General features: G+C 41.4%; 1 protein-coding gene across 1 annotated transcript; it reads left to right on the top strand.

Annotated features, from left to right (window-relative positions):
* Positions 1-18443: 18443 nt before the first annotated feature.
* On the top strand, positions 18444-24643 carry LOC147314733 (extracellular calcium-sensing receptor-like). The gene is made up of 7 exons (XM_086260229.1): positions 18444-18719; positions 18818-19107; positions 19219-19511; positions 22386-22591; positions 22714-22935; positions 23336-23459; positions 23551-24643. The coding sequence occupies exons 1-7, from the start codon at positions 18459-18461 to the stop codon at positions 24453-24455; spliced, it is 2301 nt and encodes a 766-aa protein (XP_086116355.1). The 5' UTR covers positions 18444-18458; the 3' UTR covers positions 24456-24643.
* Positions 24644-25780: the final 1137 nt, after the last annotated feature.

Here is a 25780-nt window from a genome sequence, read left to right as displayed (position 1 = left end):
TTGAGTATAATAATTTAGTTTTGTCTGTATAGGATATGAGTCTAAGATATGAAAGATCTAATTTGTGTTTCGTATAACGTAAAGGGTTTGAATAGTCCAATTAAAAGGAAAAAGGTACTGAACCAACTGAAAAACTTTGGGTGCTCCATAGCAATGCTCCAGGAGACTCACCTCTCTGAAAAGGAACATAGGAAGTTGAGGAGAGAGTGGGTTGAACAACAATATAGCTCTACTTATCAGGATGGGAGAAAAAGAGGAGTTGCAATTCTTGTTAACCGGTCAACATATTTGCACCATGAAAAAACATTTGCGGATAGGGAAGGGTGCTACGTAATGGTGATTGGCTCTGTAGGGGGGTCTAAAATTACTTTACTAAATTTATATGCACCAAACGAGGACTGTCCAAATTTCTTCAAGAATATTGCATCATTAATAGCAGACAAATCTGAAGGAATGATCTTGGTGGGAGGTGATTTCAATTGTACTTTGAAAGCAGCTGTCGACAGACTCCCGACACACAATGGCCCCAAATCCAAAAAATCTTGTAGTTTAAATACAATGATTAAGGAATTGGGCCTAGTGGATGTGTGACGCCAGTTCCACCCCCAAGAAAAAGATTTTACTTTTTATTCACATGTACATCGCAGCCATTCAAGGATAGACATGTTTTTAATGCCTAGGACGGACCTTTATAGGACTAGACAGTGTAGCATAGAAGCAATCACTATCTCTGATCACGCCCCGGTTTGTCTGACATTAAGACTGAATCCAAACAATAATTTTAAATATTGGAGAGCCAATGTATCTATCTTGAATAATGAAACAACCTGACAAGAACTTCAAAACAGTCTGACTGAATATATTCAATTCAATGATAATAATGAGGTGTCTCCTTCAATCTTGTGGGAGAGTGCCAAAAGTTATTTGAGAGGTAATATTATAGCAGTTTCATCTAGACTGAAAAAGGAGAGATTAGCAGAACAAACAGAACTAGAAAACAAAATTAAGAAATTAGAGAAAGTCTATCAGGTAACTAAAGACACTGGAACTTTGAACTCATTGAAAGAGCAGAGGCAAAAGTTGGATGATTTACTAACGTATAAGGCGGAGGGACAACTACGCTTTGTTAATCAAAAGTACTACCAATACGGCAATCGGGCAAGCCGACTGCTGGCATTTCAGCTGCGTGAAGAGCAATCAAGTAGGGTTGTTCATAAAATTAAATGTCCAAACTCTGGAAAAATTGTGTGCCAACCTAAGGAAGTTGCAAAAGCATTTTCTTTGTATTATCAGGAATTGTATAAAGAAGAAAATGTCCCAAATAAATTTGAAAAGATTGAACAATTTCTTAACCCGATAAATCTTAGTAAACTGTCTCAGGAAGAAGCTGAACTAATAACAAATCCAATCACCATTGAAGAAATGAAAAACAGCATTGGAAAACTGAAAAACAACAAGTCCCCCGGAGTGGATGGACTGCCTGGGGAGTATTACAAATTTTTTGAAAAAGAGCTAACACCATTGTTATGCAAAGTTTATAATTATGCATTATTTAAAAGTGATCCCCCTCAGTCATGGTCTGAAGCTATTATTAGTGTCATCCATAAAGAAAGTAAGGACCCGACTTTATGCATGTCTTATCGCCCTATCAGCCTGCTTTGTGTTGATTTAAAAATTCTTACAGCCATTATTGCAAATAGAATTCAAAAACATATAAGAAAACTAGTGAAACCTGACCAAACAGGTTTTATTTCCCATAGACAAGGTTCAGATAATGTTAGAAGGGCCCTCAATCTTCAGATTATGGCACAGGAAAGGGATACCTCTTCAATATTTTTGAGCCTGGATGCGGAAAAGGCCTTTGACCGGGTAGATTGGGACTTCCTGCAACAGACTCTCAGGCATATGGGCTTTAATGAGACTTTTATCTCATGGGTCCAAACACTATATAAAAACCCCAGGTCTCGGGTAAGGGTTAATGGTCACTGCTCTAACTTTTTCTCTCTAGGCCGTGGCACTAGACAGGGTGAAGTGTTATTGCCGTCCTTATTTGCTCTTAGTATTGAACCGTTAGCTGAACTGATCAGATCCAACCCTCTCATACAAAGAATTAGAGATGAAACCAATACACAACATAAACTGTCACTTTTCGCAGATGATATTCTGCTATTTTTAGAGAATCCAGTCACCTCTGTCCCGACCCTTCTGAGCAACCTTAAAGATTATGGTACAGTGTCAGGTTATAAAATAAATACAAATAAATCTGAGGCGTTAATGATTGTTGGCAACTGGCCCACACAGCTAGATCATCTTGTATCTTTTAGACACTCCAAACAGGGCTTCAGATACTTGGGGGTAATTATTACTCCTAAAACCAATCAGCTACTTGCACTCAATTATGATTGGTTGTTCAAGGAGATTAAGGGAGACTTAGACAGATGGAACCTATCCCCACTCACTTTTATGGGGAGGATTGAATGTATAAGGATGAATATTCTTCCACGCCTATTATTCCTATTTCAGCACCTACCCATTTTGATCCCACAGTCTGCATTCAAATTATTAAAACGCATTACATCCAAATTTATCTGGCAGAATAAATGACCAAGGGTCAGACTCAAAATGTTAATGTCTGGAAAGGAACTTCAGAATGTACTACTGGGCAGCTCAATTAAAATCAATGGCTGCCTGGATTATTCGTGATTCAGAAATGCAGTGGGTATCTATGGAAGAGTATTCATTACCAGGTATCTCCCTTCGGAGTCTCCCATTTCTCAACCCCCAATCACGGAAAAAGATTAAAATAACTAACCCATGGGTCAAGCATACCGTAAAGATTTGGAACCAAGTGTTAAAAATGTTAAAAGGGAATTTGACCATGTCTCGAGCGGTTCCCATAAATGGAAATGTTGAGTTCCTTCCATCGTTGTCAGATCGGAGTTTTGAAAGGTGGGCGGAGAAAGGATTGATTACAGTCAATCAGCTGTTTGAAAAGAATACTCTTAAAAGTTTTGCCCAGCTAAGGGCTAAATATGCTTTATCCCCAGGGGACCACTATAGATACTTATAGTTAAGGGACTGCATTACAAAGCATAAAGACTGGGACAATATTAGAAGAGAACCAATCGGGTTGGAAAACCATTTTATAAAACTGCTTGAAAAGTCAGGTACATTGAAAAACCAAGTGTCTTTGATCTACCAGAAGCTGCTGATTGACATGTCTGATAATACCTATCATATAAAACAACAATGGGAAATGGAGCTCAATATAATGTTGGATGATGTCACATGGGAGAGTGTCTGTTGTGGCTGCCATAGAGGGGTGGGTAGTCAAATGTGGAAGGAATTTGACTGGAAGGTTAAATTAAGATTTTTTAGAACTCCACTGAAAACCTTTCTATCCAAAAGTAGTGTGAGTGATAAGTGTTGGAGAGGGTGTGGGTTTGTGGGGGGCCAGACGCGTATTTTTTGGGACTGTGTTTACATACAACAGTACTGGATGGATGTCAAGAACATTATACAAAACATATTGTCAGTCAACCTCCCTGATCTTTTTGTTGGATATCTTTCCTGATGGTTTCTCCTATGAGCAGCACTTTATCCTCCATCTCCTCCTCACGCCTGCAAGAAAAATGATAACAATTCACTGGCTCAAACCAGAAACACCCACAGTTGCCCAGTGGCTTCTGAAAACTAGACATGTCTATACGATGGAACGGATAACAGCTCAACTACAACTAAAAGTGCCGACCTTTGAGAAAAAAATGGAGACTAATTATAAAATATCTTGAAAGGACACTCAAGCCTTAACATTGTTACATCTGTGCTTAGGTATTGGTATGTAAGTATGTATATGTATATGTGTATATATGTTTTTTCTTTTAAATTAAGTTTTTGAATAACCCCCACCATTATATGCAGCAGATTTGGTCTCAGGTCATGTTGTTGATGTGAATTGCCTTGTTATTTTTGGCAATAAAAGTTCAAAAAAAAAAAAAAAAAAAAAGCGCTCGCAGCAACAAAAACATAATATTTCAGAAACGCGCTTTGCCGATCCGATCAGCTGTTCATAATACTTCCTTTTTTTTTTTCTTTTTTTTTTTTGCCTGTCCCGTTTGGCTCTTTTGCCATCAGAATTGTTGTCTAAAGGCAAAGAAAGATGCCCAACGGATTTACTTTACCAAATTGACCATCCCAGCCTTGCCGTAATGGTCCATTTGATTCACCTTTTATTGTTTCTTTTATTTTCACTTACTGAATACGGGACAGACTTGACTGGGGGAAAGAAGGGGAGAAAGAAAGAGGGAAAGAGAAAAAGCTGAGAAGAGGGACGGGGGAGAAGGGCAAAAGACAAAAACCAACAGAATGAGCAGAGAAGAAAAAAATGCATATATCAATCACCTGGGTCACCTGCTGAGAAAGAAAAAAGAAAACAAGCAGAAGAGAACAAGAGCAACAGAACAAACAACACCACAATGATACATGGGAATACGACAGCAAATACCAAACACTAAACACCACTGTGCAGCACACAAGACCAACAGAACACAGTGTGCCCTGAGGTAGGAGCCAAAAAGGGTGCAGTTTGTGGGTGTGATCACCCGTGTGTACACCTGTGAGCATGGACGCGCTTGTTTTTTGTTTTTTAAAAGGTTCCTTCTTGTAATAATCTGCTAGAGGGTGTGGGGGGGCCACAGCCCCGTCCTCCAGGGCATGAAGCAGGTATGGAGGAGATCAAAACTCCAGACATCCAGAGGCCCCCAGAACACAAGAGACCAAGGAAGACCAACAGAGGGGCAGCCGCGCCACTGTCCCAGAAAGAGCTGAGGAGAGTCCCAGATGAGGGCTCACTCAGCAGCCGCGGAGCAGAAGCCAGGGGGAGTTGCAGTGACGCGCCCGTGAGCTCCGCCGGCAGCCAGCCGCGCCTGAGTGACCGAGCCCCAGGCCGAGAGGCCGGGGGCACCCCACCTCCGAAGTGGCCCGAGCGAGCCCCAGGCTCCGGGCCCCGATAAGCGGCCGCCAAGGAGTGAGCCGGTGTGTACCTGGACGCCCATCCCCGGACACAGAGAACCACCAACGCACCGATGTCTGAGGGGGTCCGCCACTGGCAGGGGAAGTGGTGGTAGGGGGAGATAGGCCTCCAAACCTTGGAGGGCCTGAGATGTCCCCAGAGAGGTGGCGCCTGACACCCAACCTGACATATAGACACAGACATACAGGCACACACAGATACAAACATCCATTCCCACCCTCATGCTCTCATATGCACTTACTCCACACTCAACCAACGTGGAGACAGACATAAAGAGACGCTGTACACACGATCACACTCCCCAAGCGTACTCTACAAACCGGGTCTAGGTACCCTTGCCCCTGGAGGGGGGAACTGCACCCAGACCCAGGTGGTGTTACCCTTTTCCCTGCGGTGGGGGGAGGCAGACCGCCCCGACTCCGCAGCAGCAGGAAGGCCCCACACTCCAGACCGCAGTCGGACGGCCAACTCCTCCTCCTAGCCCCCCCGCTCCAGCAGGTCGCAGAGAACGGGGGTGAGAGAAGACTCCAAACCTCCCTCCACCCGCTCATTGTAGTGTTGATGCATGTGTGTTCTAAGGTGCATTTAAAACCCAGGAGGGCATGGAGCTACCTGCCAGAGAGCAGCAGGTAAGCGCATGGTCCCTCCTGCTAGCCCTCAATGTCTACGTGTATTTAAAATTGAGAGGTGGGCAACGACGCCAGGGGTGGGGTGTACACCCTGATGGTACTTTGGATTCCGTGTATTGTGCCCACCCCCAAGATCCTATATGTATGTGTAATGAGAGTGTGAGTAGTGTGAATGTCTAAGTTGTGGGATAAAATTGAGGCAGAGGCAGCCAGAAGGGGACGGGGGGGGGGGGGGGGGGGGGTAGCCTCGTCTGCACCCTGGTGACATACCCCTACTCCAAGGCCCTGCATGTGTGGGTGGTTGTGGTGGAGCGGGAAGAGGGAGGCAGCTGGAGATGGGGAGGGAAGGAAGGGAGGGGCAAGTGACCCCTCCCTGGGGCCAGCTCCCCCGCTGACCCCAGTAGGCACCCCCATACTCCGCGACCCGCCAGGGAAAGGGGGCCCAGGCCCATCCAGACCGGGGCCCAGTGCAGCAGCGCCTCCCGGCCCCACAGAGCCCGGGACAGTCCACCCAACCCCACCACAGAGAAAACTGCACCCACCCCACCATCCACTCATCTTCCAGACTACATAAGACAATAAACACCCAGGCTGAGATCTTCCTCCACCTCTCCTGTATCTCCCCCTCCTGCAGAGGGAGCTCCTGAGGAGAGGAAAGCTCCTGCAAGATGTGACAATCTCCCCCACCAGTTGAAGAGCCCCCCAGGTGGCTCGATGCACCGGCGGCACCCTGCTCCAGGGCTGGGCCCCCATGCACCCACCCGCCCACAACCCCGGCAACACACCAACCAGGACCCAAGCCCCCGAGGCCCGGTCCGGGTCCCAGCCCAGAGACGGAGCGCCCCCAGAACCTCACGCCCATCCCGGACCCACCCAGGGGCAGCCAGGCTACCAGGTCAGTAACCCACGTCCGTCAGCACAGACCCTCCCCTAGCCCCGCTGCACGCAGCCGCGAGGAAACAGTCACCTGAGAGCCAACAGAGCCCCTAACCGGACATGACCGCTACCCCGGGTTGAGCCCCCCAAGGAAGATGCCTCCGGGGAACCCCCCGACGCCCTAAGCCTGTCCCTACCCCCACACCAATCACAACAGTGAAGGCGGGACCAAACTATGACCCCCCACCCCCACTAGGTGATGGAGCTGATCAAAGGAGCCCAGAGCAATTGATCTGATGTGGTGGCAGAGGCTGTATCAAGGCTAATGTAATCTAATAGATAATTTCTATATTGGTTAGAATTAAGATTATTTTTATTTTTCCAGTTCATGAGGACTGTTTTCTTGGCTATGCATAGGGCAGTGAAAACCATATGGGCTATATTCTTTTCTGAAGTGACATTATCTAAGCTGCCCAACAAACACACTAAGGGGGAAGTTGGAATGTTACATTTCAGACACTTCGATAAGTCTTCACATATCTCGCGCCAAAACTTCTGAACTGGTGGACAGAACCAAAGAGCGTGGATATAATTGTCCGGTGAATTGGTTTGGCAGTGTGAGCAGTTGTTGGTAGACATAAAGCCCATCTTGAACATCCGATGACCTGTATAGTGCACTCTATGTAATATTTTGTATTGAATTAATTGGGACTGGGATTTCTAATTAGATGAAAGGTTTTTAAGCAAATCTGAGACCAGAAGTTTAGGTCTAAGTTAACTGATAAATCCGCTTCCCATTTTGCAATAGGAAGTGATATTGATTCATCTGTTTTAGAAAGCATTCTGTATATTTTGGATAGTAATTTGGGGGTTTTAAGAGTAAGAAATTGAACCACACTTGGTGGTGTTTGTAGTTCAACTTGACCCGGTTTAAATTTCTTTTTTACTATGGATTTAATTTGTTGATATTCTAAAAATCTTTTCTTGTTGATCCCATATTTTGTAACTAGTCCATCAAATGAAATAAATTCTGTTCCTTCTAGTATATGTTCTAAATATTTGATTCCTTTACCACTCCAATCTGAAAAGTTTATCATATTATTGTTTTGTAATATGTCAGGGTTGTTCCAGATAGGTGTACGTTTGCATGGGATTAATGAAGACGCCGTCAATTTTAGAAACTCCCACCATGCTGTCAGAGAAGAGCTGATGTTGATGCTTTTAAAGCATTCATGTCGTTGGATGTTTGAGCTGATAAATGGTAGGTCTGAGATCTCTAGATTATCGCAGAGTGCTTGTTCTACATCTAGCCAAGGTTCATCTAAGACGGTATGTTTTAGCCATCCTGAGATAAACTGAAGCCTGTTGGCTAAGAAGTAGTGCTGAAAGTTAGGCAGTTCTAGTCCTCCTTTATCCTTGGTCTTTTGTAGTGTTTTTAAGCTTATACGTGGGGGTTTATTTTTCCAAAGGAATTTGGACATACATGAATCTAGAGATCTGAACCAATCTTGTGGCGGTTTAGTTGGGATCATTGAGAATAAATAATTTATTTTTGGTAAGACCATCATTTTTATAGCGGCAACCCTTCCCATGAGTGATATGGGTAGACATTTCCATCTAGCCAGATCATCTTCTACCTTCTTTAAAAGTGGGATATGGTTTAATTTAGTTAGATCTGCAAGCTTGGGAGAAACATTAATACCTAAATATTTTATATTTCCCGATTGCAGTGGTGTAGAAGAGGAATTATGGAAGGAGCAATTAATCGGTAGGACTGTAGATTTTGACCAGTTAATTGAGTAATCTGATATTCTTGCAAAAGAGTTTATCAGTTCAATCACCCCAGAGATATTGGTTTGTGAATTTTGGAGAAAGAGTAACACATCATCCGCATAAAGGCTGATTTTATGTTCCACGTTCTTGCATTTTATGCCCTTAATTACTGAATTCTGTCTAATTGCTGCTGCTAGTGGTTCAATAAAAATTGCAAACAGTGAAGGGGAGAGTGGGCATCCCTGTCTGGTGCCCCTCAAGAGACAGAAGCTGGAGGATGTCTGGTCATTTGTTCTAACACAAGCTGTTGGGGAATTATATAATATTTTTAACCAGTTTATGAAAGAAGATCCAAAACCAAATTTGTGTAAAGTTGCAAATAGAAATTTCCAGTTAACTCTGTCGAATGCTTTTTCTGCGTCTAAAGAGAATATTGTAGTTTCTAGGTTTTTACTGTATGAGTAGTCTATCAAATTAAGTAATCTACGTGTATTTGTTGATGAGTGCCTACCTTTTATGAAACCAGTTTGGTCAGGATGAATTAAGAGGGGGGTTATTTTCTCCAGTCTCTTTGAGAGAGCTTTGCAGATTATTTTAAGGTCTACATTTATAAGGGATATTGGACGATAGCTTGAGGGATATACAGGGTCTTTGCCTGGTTTTAGCAGGAGATTAATGTTTGCAGAATTCATATCTGATGGAAGTCTGCCCTTTTCTTTAATTTCCAGCAACGTTCTGTAGAAAACTGGTGCTAGAATCGACCAGAATTCTTTGTAGAATTCTGCAGGAAAGCCGTCTGGACCTGGAGCCTTATTATTGGGCATACTTATCAGGGCTTCCTGGAGTTCACCTGGTGTCAGTGGTGAATCCAGTGCCATTGCTTGAGTGTCCAATAATTTTGGAAGAGTTATGTTGTCCAAAAACTAATCAATTATCTTTTTTAGATGGGTTTATTTGTGTTGAATACAACGTTTTATAGAAATCCCTAAAAATGTTGTTTATTTGTATCGGTTCATATATTGTGTTCCCAGATGAATCTTGAACAGCACATATAGTTGTTTTTTCTTTATTTATTTTTAGCTGGTTTGCTAGAAATTGACCGGATTTATTACCATGTTCATAATTTTGTAGGCATAGTCTTTGTACTAAGAATTTTGTTTTTTTATCAATTATCTCATTTAATTCTAGTTTTGTTTTGCGTATTTTGTTCAATGTTTCCTGATCTTGGTGGGACGCGTAGGCTTCTTCTAGTGATTTGATGTTTTTTTCTAATTCCTGAATATTTTTGTTTTCTTTTTTCTTTTTATGTGATGAGAAAGAAATTATTTTACCTCTCATCACAGCTTTCCCTGCTTCCCATAGAACAGAAGCTGATGTTTCGGGAGTGTCATTATAGTCCAAATATGAAGTCCACTCTTTTTTTAAAATATTTAATAAAGTCTTCATCTTTAAGTAGTGATATATTAAATCTCCAGTTTTTTCTTGGCGTGGTATTATTCTTGTGCATTAGTGTTAAAGATACAGGACCATGATCGCTGACAGCTATAGGGTGAATCTCAGTGTCTGAAATGTCGTTCAGCAGTGAGCTGCTGACCAAAAAATAATCCAGACGAGAGTAGTAGTGATGGACATGTGAGAAAAAAGTATATTCCTTACTGGTGGGGTGAAGGGAGCGCCATGCATCGCAAAGACCAAAGTCGCTCATATACTGTTTGATTATATTTGTGGACTGCCAATTACGCTGAGTTCCCGCTGTATTGAGCCTGTCCATGTCTTCATTTAGTCCAAGGTTGAGGTCGCCTCCAAGAACAAGTGTGCCATCTAAGTGTTCAGAGAGTGCACTGAAAAAACCGTGAAAGAATGAGGGATCATCAACATTTGGACCATATACACTTGCAATACATAGCTTTTTATCAAGTATAGATAGTTTAATGATTAAGAATCTGCCCTCTGGATCTATAACTGTATCGAGTACTGTGAAATTAATATTTTTATGTATTTAAATTGCTACTCCCCTTTGTCTAGAATTATAACAAGCTGAGAACACATTGGGAAACTCAGGTGTTTTAAGTTCATTCGAACCTCTAAGAGGTCTGTGGGTCTCTTGTAATAGGACAACATCTGCCTGTAGTTTTTTGAGTTGGTTAAATATTTTTAACCTCTTTACTCTGGAGCCAGCTCCATTTATATTCCATGTAATGAACCTCAGTGTACCCATAGATGTTTGTGTATAACTAGGGATGTATGCTGTGTGCGTCGCTTAGACAGGTGGAGAGAATACGTCACTTGTTCATAAATAAAGAGAAGGAGAGAGAGAAAAAATGTGTGGCGAGATGCTCCCTGAGTCTGACTTTGTGTATGCATAATTACTAATATGAGTAGGCTTGGCTTAAGTGTGTGTATCCTAAACGACTGTGTACACTGTCTGACTGAAGTAAATGTGCTGCCGTTGAGCATGTATGTGTCGAAATAAAGGATGTTTGTGGATGAGTGTCGAAGCAGGTGATCGAGGCAGTGAAAGGAATAAAGAAAGAAACCAAGGACGGGGGTGAGCAGCATAAAACCAAGAGGGGGGGAGAGAGAGGAAAAAAAAAACGAGAAGAAAAAAAAACAAAACGTAAACATTCCAATTAAATCACTGACGGAGAGTGACGGTGTTAATTCTGCTATGAAATCACACTTTAAGATGCGATTTGATGCTGGTAAGTTAAACAGATGTTAATGCAAGTTAGTATGAGTGGATAGGGAAAGGGTGCAGCTGATTCTTATCTGGTGTGAGGTTAATACAGCCACGGAGTGATGTTGGGGTCGCGGTGGAGCTGTCCATCCACGTACAGCCGGTCCACAGCGATGACAGCGCGGGAGCCCTTCTGGATGAAGCCGCGTCGGATTGGGAAGAGGACCCTGCGTCGTTCCAAGATCTCTTTGGGGAACTGGTCGTTCACGCTGAAGTCCGTTCCTTTTAATTCCCTGCCGCGGCTTTTCACATGTTGCTTTTGTTTGAAGTGGCCGAATTTGGCCACGATAGGACGTGGTCTCCCGGCCGTAGCCCGAATGGGGCCGAGGCGATGTACCCGATCGAAGACGATGTTCTTCACAGTGTCCTCCGGCAGCTTCAGGTGGGTTTTGATGAAGCTTTTTACCGTGGTCTCCGCGTCCTCTCCAGCGGCTTCTGGAATACCAGAAAATACCAGATTATCACGCATGCTACGAGCTTGTAGATCGATAACTGTTTCTTTTATTTTTTTATTTTCTCTATTGAGCTGGGTAACATTATCTGTGAGACATTTCACCGACTCCCTTAGCGTGGCATTTTCAGCAGCAAGCGTTTCCACCTGCTGCTGGCTGTACTCCAGGGATTCTCGCAAGCATTTAAATTCTCGGTGAAGAATCTCCACCAAGGACAGCCTTGCGTCGAAACTGGACAATCGCTTGTCGATTGACTCCAATATGTCGGCAATATCTTTGCCGGCTGGTGATGTTGAGCCGGGGGAATCTGCCTGGCGTTGTCTTTTCGACGACGGCGTCTCAGGTTTGGCCGGGGAAGCTGCACACGGGGTCTTCTTCATCACGAGATCCTGAAAGCACTGATCAATATAATCTTTGAGAGCCTCTAAACTCTCCTCGTTGTTCTCCAGGGTGTTGGAGATTATTTAGACAAATAGTGTTAGTTATAAGACAATTGATAAGTGTATTTGGTAATACTGAAGCTTAAATGAATTTGTTCAAATCTAAAGTACCATTTGCTTTAATTTTCCGCCAAACTCTCCGGCGTCTGACGTCAGTTACAACATGAGTCGCTTACCTTGTCCGTCACTTACCTCCACTTCCGTGTGAATCCTAGTGTGTTCATAACACTTCCTACGTTGGAATAGACGTCAGCGCGAACTTTTGCATGTCTGCCATTACCTGCCCAAATAAGGAAGTTTTCGCGGAAATGTAGTTTTTTTTTTACCATCAGGGGCTCATGAGCCTATACTGGTGTTTTTAAAAGTTATCTTTGACTTTATGACTTTCTGTGTTCTTTCTGGGATGCTTAGGACTCATATTGCACTGCTGGAAATAGTTTATTTTGATGCATATGCTGCTTTTTTGCAAATTTGCAGTATAATATTTATTTTTGTTTTTTCTGCAGTATATAAAAATTGGTGTATTTCAAAAATAAAACTATGAAGACACTCAAAATAAATTTCCTGTGGTAGGAAAATATTTTGTGCAACTTTTTTGAATTTACAGTTTTGAGGGATAAGCCTCTTAAATTTCTCTAACTAGAAATATATGTTTAAAAAATCAAAAACGATTTTCAATTTTTATGCAGTTTATTGCACTTTTTTGCAATTTATGTAATTACTATGCACTTAATGCATACATATTATTAAAATCTGGACTATAATGGTTGTATTGATGTATAGCAACTTGAAATGCTCTCAAAAATGGCACTACAGCATGTAAAAATATAATATAAGCTCTGGCGGACTTGGTTCTATGGTAGGTGTTAAAGGGTTAAGTTGTAAACTGTCACGGTCCGCTGTGACGGACCGAGTGGAGAATGCGTGTAATGGACCCAGGTGCGTACACAAGTGAACAGACGGGAGTGAGCTTTAACAGAAGGCGAGCCTTTATTATGGCTGAAAACAAGGTGTGCAAATACAGCAGGGATGGCGTGGCTAAACAAAAACCTAAACTGGGAACAAACTATGGTGAGGCTATGGCTTGGAAGACAACAGACCAGGCATGGAAACACGGAGGGTGGGAACACAGACGACGCGACACAGACTGTAAGAAACACAGAGACTAAATACACATGAGGGATGATCAGGGGAAGTGGCCACACATGGGAACGCAGCTGACACACATGAACTTAACGACAGGACAGGAGGAGTGAGCTGAATACACAGACAGTGAATGCAGGCCTTCAAAGTAAAACAGGAAACATGAGACATGAACCGGGGAGACGTAGTACAGGGGGAGGTGACATAACTGACAGCATGAACTTGACAGTACAAGACACACAGACATAAACACACGAAGGGCAAGGGAGACGTAATGCAAGGGTAACATAATTACAAAAAGGACTGGACTACCTTAAAGAACCTAAGCAAACAATAAACAGCAAAATAGGTTAAGCATAACACACTGGGTCACACGACCCAGGACCATGACATAAACTGGTCAGATCTGACCTGAACATGACAGGAAGGCTAGACACACCAGGGTAAAAAGACGGACGAAAGTAATAAAGGCACAATAAAGGAAGTAATACTAAATACAAGACACAAAAAGACTACATACCCCCCCCCCCCCCCCACACACACACACACAAAGAAAAGAAATAACAGAAATGCATTAACAAAGACTTGACAAGATACAAGAGGATAGGAAGGCTAGACTTAAACCCAAGGAATTCAAAATATAGACAAGAAACACTAACAGAAAACCAGATTACAATGGTAGCAAAAACAAAACCATAAACACAGAGGATTTACAATAATGGGGAAAAATGAGCAAGGAAAAAAAGTAACCAATAAACAAACTAGTGCAAAACCCAAAACTCTGGGTCAAAGACCCAGGGCCATGGCCAGCATTATGGTCCAGTCAGTCATATCATACACTAATCTATTTATAGCAGCTGTCAATTGGAATTCTCATATCCCATCCCATGTTCATAAATTCTTGTTCTATGTCATCATCATATAGTTTTATACATAAAAAAACAGTAAAAACATTAAATAATCGTTTTAATGTGTTTATTGCCAGTTTTAGGAGCGAAGACTTTTTTCTTTTCTCTTGTCTCTTTTTTTTCCCTGACCCTGTGTTTGGAAATGTGTAGCCAATTAGATCATGACATTAAAATCTGAAAATATACACTTAATACCAAATCAAGGAAAACAAAATATATTTTTTTAAATCTCTAGAACACAATAGAAGAATATTTAGAAAATTTTGACACGTCTCTGGAGCTGCATCAGATATAGGGTTTTTTGGCTTTAGATTTGACTTTACTATCATCAGTATAATCAAATCAAACCCATCTATACTGCTATACATGATCTGTCCATTCTCATGGACATGCTCTGTGTCCATTTTTTTAACCCATATTTCGAAAATGCAACTATATATCAATAAATGTCCGCTCTTAAAATTTACTTATTCGATTCTTTTCAGGGCGGGCTAACTGTGATACTAGAAACAACTATGAAAACTGTGACACTATTAAGGCTATGAATCCACAAGGCGTGAAGGTAAAACAGATGACCTGACGGAGACAGAGGACTTAAATACACACAATAGGTGATCGGGGGAGTGGAAACGCATGGGAAAACAGCTGACTAGAATGAACATAATGGTGTCACAGGTTAAGTGAAACTAAACACAATGACAAAGAAGACAAGACTCCTTCAAAATGAACCAGGAAACATGGAAATATGATCTCCCTCTCCCTAGCCACCTCCTTGAGCTTGTCCGGAGAAACACCAAGGCGTTCCCAGGCCAGCCGAGAGATATAATCTCTCCAATGTGTCCTGGGTCTGCCTCGGGGCCTCCTCCCGGTGGGACATGCCCAGAACACCTCACCCAGGAGGCATCCTTGTCAGGCGCCTGATCCACCTCAACTGGCTCCTTTCGATGTGAAGGAGCAACGGCTCTTCTCTGAGCCCCTCCTCAATGGTTGAACTTCTCACCCTATCTCTAAGGTCTCACCCTCTCACCCACCCACCCACCCGAGTTTTTGCTTCAGCCACTGCCCGAGCCACATTCTGCTTGGCTGGTTGGCACCTATCAGCTGCCTCCGAAGTCCCACAGGCTAACCAAGGTCGATAAGACTCCTTGTTCAGCCTGGTGGCTTCCTTCTCCTCTGGTGTCCACCATTTAGTTTGGGGGTTACCACAGGCACCAACCACCTTGCGGCTGCAGCTCATTGCAGCAGCTTCGGCAATGGAGATGCTGAATATGGTCCATTTGGCCTAAATGTCCCCAGTTTCCCTCGGAATGCCATTGAAGGTCTGCCAGTGTGCCCAAGCCATGCGTTAAGCTGGTACCTCTCAACCTCATGCACGACCTCAGGCTCCTTCCCCACCAGAGAGTTGACATCCCATGTCCCAATTGACAGACTTGGTAGCTGGGGATCGGTTTGCAAGGGCCTCTGCGCCTGGCCACCGCCCAGCACACAGTGCAAACAACTCCTACGGCACCTCCTATCGGTGGTGGGCCTATAGGAGGATGGGCCCATGTCCCCTTCTTGGGTTGTGTCCAGCCGGGCCCCATGGACTAAGGCCTGGCCGCCAAATGTTCGCCCTCGGGCACCCTCCCTGGGCCTGACTCAAATTCAAATTTTCAAATTCAAATTTTATTTGTCACGTACACAGTCATACACAGTACGATATGCAGTGAAATGCTTGGATATGCAGTCCAGAGCGGGGCCCTGGTAACCCTATCCCGGGAAGGGTAAACTGTTTCCTCTGTGATATTCTCTTAAGGGTCTTCTGAATTACTCTTTGACTGGTCCCTCACAATTTCCCATGGGAGACCCTACCACGGGGCAAAAGCCCCTGAACAACATAGCCCCTGAGATCCCTGGGACACACAAACCCCCTCCACGATAAGGTAGTGGTTCGCGGAGGGGAATTTAAAGCTGCTTCCAACTGTATTACAACAATGTTCACCACTTCCTGTTCTGACAAGTGATAGTCGTATGACACAGGAGGATATTAGGGACAGGGTGAGTTGGAAGCTGATTATCTACTGCGGAGACCTCTGAAGGCCATAGACAAAAGAAGAACTAGGAATTTAACAATTCCCAAGAGGCAATAACATATAGTATTATGAGTAATAAAATGTAAAATCTATGGGGCATTTCAAACAAAACATACAGTGGTATGCAAAAGTTTGGGCACCCCTGATAATTATCATGTTTTTCCTTCATAAATCATTGGTTGTTTGGATCAGCAATTTCATTTAAATATATCATATTGCAGACAGACACAATGATAATTGAGAAGTGAAATGAAGTTTATAGGATTTACAGAAAGTGTGCAAAAGTGACTTAAACTAAATTAGGCAGGTGCATAAATTTGGGCACCCTTGTCGTTTTATTGATTTGAATACCTTTAGCACTAATAATTGGAACATAAAATTTGTTTGGTAAGCTCATTGACCCTTCACCTACATACACAGGTGAATCCAATCATGAGAAAGGGTATTTTTAATGATTGGCCAGGCCAATTGAAAGTTTTTCTCCTCTTTGCATCTTCTCTCGAGAGTGGCTACATAGGAGCCTCAAAACAACTCTCAAATGACCTGAAAGCAAAGGTGCTGTAGGCTGATGAAACTAAAATTGAGTTATCTGGGCATAACAAAAGGTGGTATGCATGGCAGAAACAGAACACAGCATTTCAAAACAAACACTTGCCACCCACAGTAAAATGTGGTGGTAGTTTCATCATGCTGTGAGGCTGTGTGGCCAGTGCATATTAGCAAATTCTTGAAAATAATGTTCAAGAATCAGTAACAAAATTGAAGTTGCACCAGGGCTGGATATTTCAACAAGACAATGACCCTAAACACTGTTCAAAATCTACTAAGGCGTTCAGGCAGAGGATCAAGTACAACATTCTGGAATGGCCATCTCACTCCCCAGACCTGAATATTATAGAAAATCTATGGTGTGAATTAAACGGGCTGTCCATGCTTGGAAACCATCAAACCTTACTGAACTGGAGATGTTTTGTAAAGATGAAAGGTCCAAAATACCTTCAACCAGAATCCAGACTCTCATTAGAAGCTATAAGAAGTGTTTGGAGGCATTATTTCTGCAAAAGGAGGATCTACTAAATATTGATGGAATTTGTCTGTTCGGGTTCCCAAATTCATGCACCTGTCTAATTTAGTTTATTATCACATTTACCTTATTATCACTGTCTCGTGATAATAAGGTAATATAAGTTCACATTTTAGGATACTGTTTTTATACTATTATGACTTTTGTGCTCTAAATTTTAATTCCTTTGTATTACTACAGATAGTAGTTACAGAGAAAAGTCAATGTTAGAAGTAGTAATGATTATGCAGTACAGTCATAATGAATCCCTACAATTCCAGAATTTTCTTGCCATTTACACTTTCCAAAAAACATATTTAAATTATTAATACTCTATGATATTTTTCTGTCAAAGGTATACCAACATAAGATCTTGTGTGATTATATATGTTTTTTTGCAAATACAATTGGTGCAAAAGCAAAAAATATACACTCTTTCTGCTCTATGAAATATTAGTTAAGGATTAAAAATCTTTTGATGTTCCAATCTAAATTAAATAAAGCTGTATTGTATTATTTGCTGTTGCCAATTATTGTGAGGGAAATCTTGGGCCCAATCAAAACCATACTGTGAAGACTTAGAATGTCAACACTATGTAAGGGTTAATCCATGACCACATATTCTCAAGAAGATGAGAGGATGACGAAACCCCTTTGTTTGAAGACCTATATAAACCAATGGAAACAATGTGTGCCCATATACAGACAATTTTAGATGGAAATGGAGATTGCAGCTCTTGTAATTGGTCTGGTATTGGCTGTGTGTTTGTTTCACCTCAACTCAGCTGTTGCCTTTGCAGTGTGTCTAGATGGTATGAGACAAATGACTAGGCATATAGGAGCTCAAGATGGTACGACGGCATCCTCTCTGAACTGCAAGCTGCAGGGAAGCACTCGTCTACCTGCATTTTCAAAGGATGGGGACTTTGTTATTGGTGGTGATTTTTCCCTTCACGTCTACATGAACACAGTTTACAGTGACTACACCAGCATGCCTGAGCCTGCAAAATGCAAAGGAAGGTTAGTGAGTAAGAAAGTCAGTAATGGGAAGAAGAAGAAGTAAAAACATGTTGGACTGTATGAGGAGAGAAATGTTTTCATGTGTGTTATGATCAATGGAACTAGATTGATTCTGTGTAGTGTTAAAAAATAAAAAAAATAGTCATTTATTTTTTATAAAATAATTTGTTGTGTTTTAAAAAACAGAAATTATACAATATGTTAAATAACAGTTTTATAAAGGAAATGATTTAAAGGAAATGATAAAGGAAATGCATTTAAATGTATTATATTTTAAAGGATTATCACCAGTGAACTGCAATCATTACGTGCAATGGTTTTTGCCATAGAAGAGATTAACAACAGCACAGAGCTGCTGCCCGGAATCAGGCTTGGGTATCAGATCTATGACTCATGTGCATCAGTGCCTGTAGCAGTGCACATGGCATTTCAGTTTCTAAATAGCTTCGACCCTGTGTTTTCCATGGATAACAATTGCTCACATTCTGGTATGGTGATGGCTGTTGTTGGTGGCTCTGGGTCTACGACATCCATCAGTTTGTCCCAAGTCATCAGGTCCTTTAACATTCCCCAAGTAAATGTTTTCAATTTCTGTCAATTTTTGAATTTAAAATATGTATGTGCATGATATTTGATTTTGCGGTGTGTGGTGTTTTATTTCATTTGGTTTAGGTTAGCCACTTCTCAACATGCTCATGCTTGTCTGACAAGCAGCAGTACCCCAATTTTTTCAGAACATTTCCCAGTGACCAGTTCCAAGCTGAAGCAATGGCCAAGCTGGTAAAACACTTTGGCTGGACTTGGATAGGTGCTGTTCGGTCAGATTCGGATTTTGGAAATAACGGCATGGCTTCATTTCTAAAAGCAGCACAGAAAGAGGGGATCTGTGTGGAGTACTCTCTTTCTTTCCATCGAACATACCCACATAGCAGAATTCAGAGAGTAGCAGATGTTATCCGCAGGTGTCCTCATCGCAGATATTATTTCCGCAAATATTAGATTTACTGTCTTCAAAATTACATTTTTACAGTTACACTTTAAAATGCTTCTAATGCACAATATTGTCTGTCAAGGTCTACAGCCATGGTTGTTGTGGCACTTCTATCTTTAGGGGACATGAGGGCACTGTTGGAGGAGCTATCATATGAGCCTTCCCCGTCTCGCCAGTGGATTGGCAGTTTCTGGGTAACTAACCCAGAATTAATGAGGTTCAGTTTCTGTGCTGGGGCCATTGGATTTGGGATTCCAAAGTCTAGAATCCCAGGCCTCAGAGACTTCCTGCTGAATCTGTCCCCCTCACAAGTGGCGTCTTCTCAAATACTTACTGAGTTCTGGGAGGATGCATTTAACTGCACACTGACCAAAAGTAAGACATTTTTCTTGGTTTAAATTATCTGATCAACTGCTGATGTTACAAAGTCTAATGCTGCTTCATGGGCTGACCTACTTTCATTGAAAAGCTATGAATGGTGACCAAGTGTGAGGTGAGAATACAGGTGAAACTCCAAAAATTGTAATAATGTGCAAAAGTTCATTTATTTCAGTAATTCATCTTAAAAGGTGAAAGCAATATATGATATTAATATACTAATATAATATATTCCTGCAGCAGGGCCTTCAAGGCCTTCAAATGTCGTATTCCTCTTGTCAAGCTGCTCCTGAACAACAGATGTCAGAAGCGTCTTACCTGGGCTAAAGAAAAAAAGAACTGGTCTGTTGCTCAGTGGTTCCGCTTTTCTGATGAGAGGAAATCTTTTCATCTGAGGCTGTGCTGAGGCTTTTATTTTTACACTGTTCCTGCAGCAGGGCCTCAAGGGTGGTCCAAACCTCTTCTCGCTCTCCTCCATGCAAGAAAATTTAAATCCTTAAAGTGTGGCCAAGCACAGTAGCTATCTTGAGCAACAGATACTTGAGGGTAGCTATACGTTGTGAAGGTAATCTTAAATATCACCATATAGTCTGAGTCATCATCGGAGACCTCCATGGTATGATGCAGGTGGCAGAAAACAGATAACCCCCTGAACATGAGACATATGTCTCACCTCAGTAATTATTTTATTTTAACCCTATTTTGAAGAAACAGTAACAAAAAGTTAAAAATTTACTTGCATGGTTTAAGGACAGTCGCCACCTTTTGGAGTTTTACCAGCTCTAAAAGAGTTAAAGTTACTAGCTTGTGCTTTTGCTTGTCTAAAGCAGCAAAACTGCCTCTTGATTCTTTAGTAGATGAAACATCCTGTATGAGTGGCTCTTTCTGTTGCCCCATTGGTGTTTGCTCCTACTGTAGTTCCTCCATATTAGCAGGGCTGTCTTTAAGGCATCTAAATTTTCTTCCTTTTCAGTGTCATAAAGCTGTTGAATTTTACTTAAAATAGTCTTTCGGCACGGCAGTTGGAAAATTGGGTCCCCTGACGATAACTGTAGTACATTTTCTAACCACCTGTCTTCTACCAATGATAGTGGTTTACAGTCAGAGCAATCAATTTTCGGAGAGAAATTTGTTACTTTGTCCAATGTTGAATTGCTAATTTTGGTCCTGAAGCCAGTCATTTCATCAAGTTTGGGCTGCTGACACCTTTTGACTGCTAGAGTCCACAGCTCCAACAGTTTCTGTGCTCACTGCAACGTGATTTGCATTTAGATGGTACCATAAGGTTGAAGTGTTTCAGTGGTATGCAAACTCCTTTTTTCACAGTTTGCACAAAACCACAATTATCAATCCTTCCATCGGTTGGGTAGTCTTTTGAAATTAAATTTGCCTCCGATCATTCCTAGCAACGCACTTTCTTCTTATTCTTTGTAGCTCTGATGTGTGCATCACTGTAATCGATATACCAGGAAATTGTGCATTGACAAAAGTTAGCTTTTGCCTGGAATGCAAAGTGCAATTAAATGCGTATATTTTTTATTTCATTGTTTTTTTCCAAATTAATTAATCGCAATTAACGCGTTAAATTCCCACTCCTAGTTTTTATATAACCAATTCAAAGTACTTACAGAACAATCAGGTGTTCTGCATTAAAGAAGATAACACACAAATAATTTTTGCTACTCCAAAAAAATATTTTTGTCCACTCTAACATAAAGGAGAACATCACTAGCCTGATAGCTGCAGGCCTGAAAGCAGGAGGTCTATCACTCCTCGTGTTTCAACCTGGAGGCAAAGTTTACATTGCAATCTGCCCTTGGTGGCATTTTGGCAGCAACTACAACATTTAGCAGTTGCCTCATTGTTCTGACACACAAAACAAAACGATCGACTGTACGACACACTAACGACACACTCCAAACACGCTAATCTCTTGCATCTCAAAACTCGCTCTTTTTCTTTTGCTCTCTCGCTGCCATCACTCCTAAAATTTCTCCCTCTTTCTAAGCAACCAATGCCATGTTGCCATATCATCTTTTGATTGGTCGACATGACACATTTTTCCACCATTAGGAAAAAGGTGTTTTTTCTTTTCTTTTGAGAAGAGACTGCTTTCGAGCCCTTTCCTTAGAAAACACTGCAGTAAACATAACAAAACTCTGTTTTTTTCGTGGCTTATCAACACAATTTAAAAACTGGTACATACTTTGAAATTCACACTGTTAAAACAAGAAATGGAGACTAAGGGTTGTCCAGGGTTGACATAACATCTTGTTGCTGTGTCATCTTAAACTGGTCATGTGTAGTTTGAGTCAACATCAGAGACCTCCATGATGATATAGAGGTTTTTGAATAAAGTAGTCATGGTAAACTACTTTATTCTTCCTCAGCCAATCAGCAGCACTTGTGTGACTTTGCCCCCCCTCCCCCAGCTCCCGGTAAGATGAAGACAGCTTCAATCATCTGTGTGCTGAAAAATAGCAACGCATTCACATCGCATTTCCTTGTTAGTAATGGCAATGTGATTGTACGATAGAAAATGCAATTAGCTAGATTACTGTTAGTGTTATGTCCTATATGTCTGTGAAGGTTCTCAGTCATCCAGGTCATCGTAGTCAAAGGAGCTTGCAAAGAAAAGCGTCTGGACTTCTTTAAGTTACTTGAAGACGTTTACTGTTACTGTTATGTCCTATACTAATTATTCGTGGTAGGATTATTTTCCATTTTTTATTTTATTTTATTTTATTTTATTTTATTTTTTATAAAATAAATATGTTTCATGGTACCAGCATGATTTGCAACATTTATAAAGAGAACACATCTGAGATCTAGTTTAATGTTGACATCTGCTCTGTCTTTTTGTGATTTTAGATGCCACTGCAAAGAAGAAAGTATGTGATGGAAATGAAGACATACAGAATCTGCAAAACCAGTACACTGACACATCACAGCTCAGAGTTACTAACATGGCGTACATGGCCGTGTATGCAGTAGCACATGCCATCCATAATGCAGTGTGCCAGGAAATAGATGGCACTGTAGAGTGTGACAAGTTAACCAAGTTAGAATCCAAACAGGTCAGAAGAAATAAACATGTTGATGTCAGTGTCTTTCACCAACTGCAATATAAATTGATATGCAATATTAATATTTGTTATTGAAATATTGCATCTTTTTTTTTTATCCCTAATTTTATCAGATTTTAATTGAGCTGAAGAAAGTAAATTTTTCCCAAAATGGCTATGATGTGTCATTTGACGCTAATGGGGATCCTGTGGCTATTTATGAACTGGTTAACTGGCAGAAAAGTGAAAACGGCGTGACTGAGATAGTGGCTGTAGGGCTGTATGATGCATCATGGCCCGTGGGCCAGGAATTCCAGATAGACAAAAACATTACCTGGATGGAGGGTAGCATGAAAGTAAGCAGTCAGAATTTGACAAACTTTAGTAATAATAATAATGGATTGCATTTATATAGCGCTTTTACAATTCTACTATTCATTCACTCTCGCATTTACACACTGGTGGAGGCTAGCTACAGTTGTAGCCACAGCTGCCCTGGGGCAGACTGACAGAAGCGACGCTGCCATATCGCGCCATCGGCCCCTCTGGCCATCACCGGTAGGCAACGGGTGAAGTGTCTTGCGCAAGAACACAACGACCGAGACTGTCCGAGCTGGGGCTCAAACCGGCAACCTTCTGATTACAAGACGAACTGCCAACTCTTGAGCCACGATCGCACGATCGATTAGTAAACAACAACACACAGCTGCATAGTAAATATTTACGTTTATTCTGCAACCTTTATGTCTTTCACAGGTGCCAGTGTCAGTGTGCACGGACAGTTGTCCTCCAGGAACTCGTAAAGTGTTGCAGAAAGGAAAACCCATCTGCTGCTATGACTGTACAGCATGTCCTGAGGGGGAGATCAGTAATAGTACAGGTAAAGAGAAATGATTACGATGCATTTAAAATGTTTCATTGTGTATATATGAAAATCAAGAAAAAATTGTATTTATTTGTTTTTTATCCAGATTCGACTGATTGTTTACCATGTCAAAAGGAATTCTGGCCTAACAAAAAGAGAGACACTTGCATCCCTAAGCCTGTAGAGTATCTTTCCTTTCAAGACCTCCTAGGAATTATCCTGGCTACATTCTCAGTCATTGGTGCCTGTCTGACCATCGTAACTGCGGCTGTATTCTTTTGTCATAGGAAAACTCCAATTGTCCGAGCCAACAACTCTGAGCTGAGCTTCCTGCTGCTCATCTCACTGACTCTGTGTTTCTTATGTTCATTAACTTTCATTGGAGCACCATCAGAGTGGTCCTGCATGCTGCGTCACACTGCATTTGGGATCACCTTTGTACTCTGTATCTCCTGTGTACTTGGGAAAACTATAGTGGTTTTAATGGCTTTTAAAGCTACAATTCCAGGTAGTAATGTCATGAAATGGTTTGGTCCTCCACAGCAAAGAATGACTGTTGTGTCTTTCACCTTTATTCAAGTTTTAATTTGTACTGTTTGGTTGGTAGTGAACCCTCCCTTTCCAATAAAAAATCTAACCACGTACAAGGAGAAAATCATATTGGAATGTGCATTAGGCTCTGCTGCTGGCTTCTGGGCTGTGCTTGGATACTTAGGCATACTTGCTGCCTTTTGCTTTGTTTTAGCAGTCTTAGCCCGCAAATTACCTGATAATTTCAATGAAGCCAAGCTTATCACCATCAGCATGTTGATATTTTGTACTGTCTGGATCACATTTATCCCAGCATATGTCAGCTCTCCTGGGAAATTCACTGTAGTTGTGGAGATTTTTGCAATTCTGGCCTCCAGCTTTGGACTAATAATGTGTATATTTGCTCCCAAGTGTTTTATCATATTGTTTAAGCCTGAGAAGAACACTAAGAAATATTTAATCAACAAAAATCAGTTATAGTATAGAGCTTCTAGTACTTGCTAATGTTCATCAATTCCTGTTCTGAAAAGTGAGTGGTGTGACACATGAGAATGTCAGGGATAGGGTGAGTTGGAAGCTGATGATCTACTGTGGAGACCCCTAAACAGCGTAGACAAAAGAAGAAGAACTAGGAATAATACTGTGGAAACCAAATTTAACAATCCCCAAGAGGCAATAACGTATGGTATGGTATGGTAAACAAAACATATTACCTTATTATCATGAGTTTAGTACCATATAATGATCTTAAAGTTAAATATAAGTTCAGATTTTAGTATACTTTTTTCTATACTATTATGCTGATAATAATCCTGGTCCTTTGTTTGAACATGATGATGTGATTATTAAATATCTTTTTCAGTGATGCTGTGGCTTATTTCCCAGAAGCAATGTTTAGTTTCTATGTAAAAACCATAAATAAGGAAGGCATAATAAAGAAAACTACACATTTCTTTTTTATTTTGTAGTAATAACAGATTGATCAATGCCATGAGGTATAATGATTGTCTATATGCAGTAATATAAGGCGCTTGGAAAGAAAGTAACTAGACTTCTTTGAGTTTTTTGAAGGTGTTTCATCTCTCATCCAAGAAGCTTCTTCAGTCCTAAACCAGATGGTCCCAGATATTTAATTCCTAGTGGGAGTTGTCCCTTAACAACGTTGTTGATCCACTATTAATCATGTGACTTATGAACAAATCTTCTTTATTTTGGTACCAGTACTGGTTTTATTTTGCTGTATTTATCCGCGACACCTTAAAAATATTGTCGGACATAAACAAAAAAGGTTGAGGACCACTGCTCTAGAATACCTTGAGTAGGTTTCCTCAAAGTCCTCCAAGTGCTGGATGAACATATGGTTAAAATATAACTTGATCAACTAGTGATCGCGACTAGAAAAGTTTCATATCTCAAGAAGCTTCTCCAGTTCTAAACCAAATGGTGTAGTCCCGGGTATTAAATTCCTAGTGGGAGTTGTCCCTTAACAAGGTTGTTGATCCACTATTGATCATGTACCTCACCACATGCAGCAATGTGTGAAAAAGGCATGGGTCATTATGAGCAGATGTTTCAGGTGAAGTCATTGTGAGACCGTGCCTCGCCCTATTATGTGACCCACTGAGAGCGTATGACCGAAGATGTGAACTGCATTGTTGGTACCTACAGTGCAGTTTTGAGATCTCTTTCCAGGTGCCTCAAACCCCATTCAGATCTTGCATCAGGTGATCTCAATGAGTCATGAACCTTCCGAAGATGGAACACAGTCTTCTGTCCCCCTTCTGTGCTTCATCACCCCCAAAATG

The sequence above is a fragment of the Aulonocara sp. 'chitande type north' Nkhata Bay genome, linkage group LG14 (genome assembly GCF_057382095.1).
Source record: "Aulonocara sp. 'chitande type north' Nkhata Bay isolate Kocher_YH1m ecotype deep benthic linkage group LG14, A_spYH_male_GT1.1, whole genome shotgun sequence".
NCBI lineage: Eukaryota > Metazoa > Chordata > Actinopteri > Cichliformes > Cichlidae > Aulonocara > Aulonocara sp. 'chitande type north' Nkhata Bay.
This window is presented reverse-complemented; position numbering and strand designations above follow the sequence as displayed.

What these genes read in the sequence shown, in the direction of transcription:
- LOC147314733 (XM_086260229.1), top strand. Translation starts at nt 18,459, where the DNA reads ATGGTTTTTGCCATAGAAGAGATTAACAACAGCACAGAGCTGCTGCCC. An exon ending in GTAGCAGATGTTATCCGCAG is followed by an intron (nt 19,108 to 19,218) that starts GTGTCCTCATCG and finishes TTGTCTGTCAAG; the next exon opens with GTCTACAGCCATGGTTGTTG. An exon ending in CCAAGTTAGAATCCAAACAG is followed by an intron (nt 22,592 to 22,713) that starts GTCAGAAGAAAT and finishes TAATTTTATCAG; the next exon opens with ATTTTAATTGAGCTGAAGAA.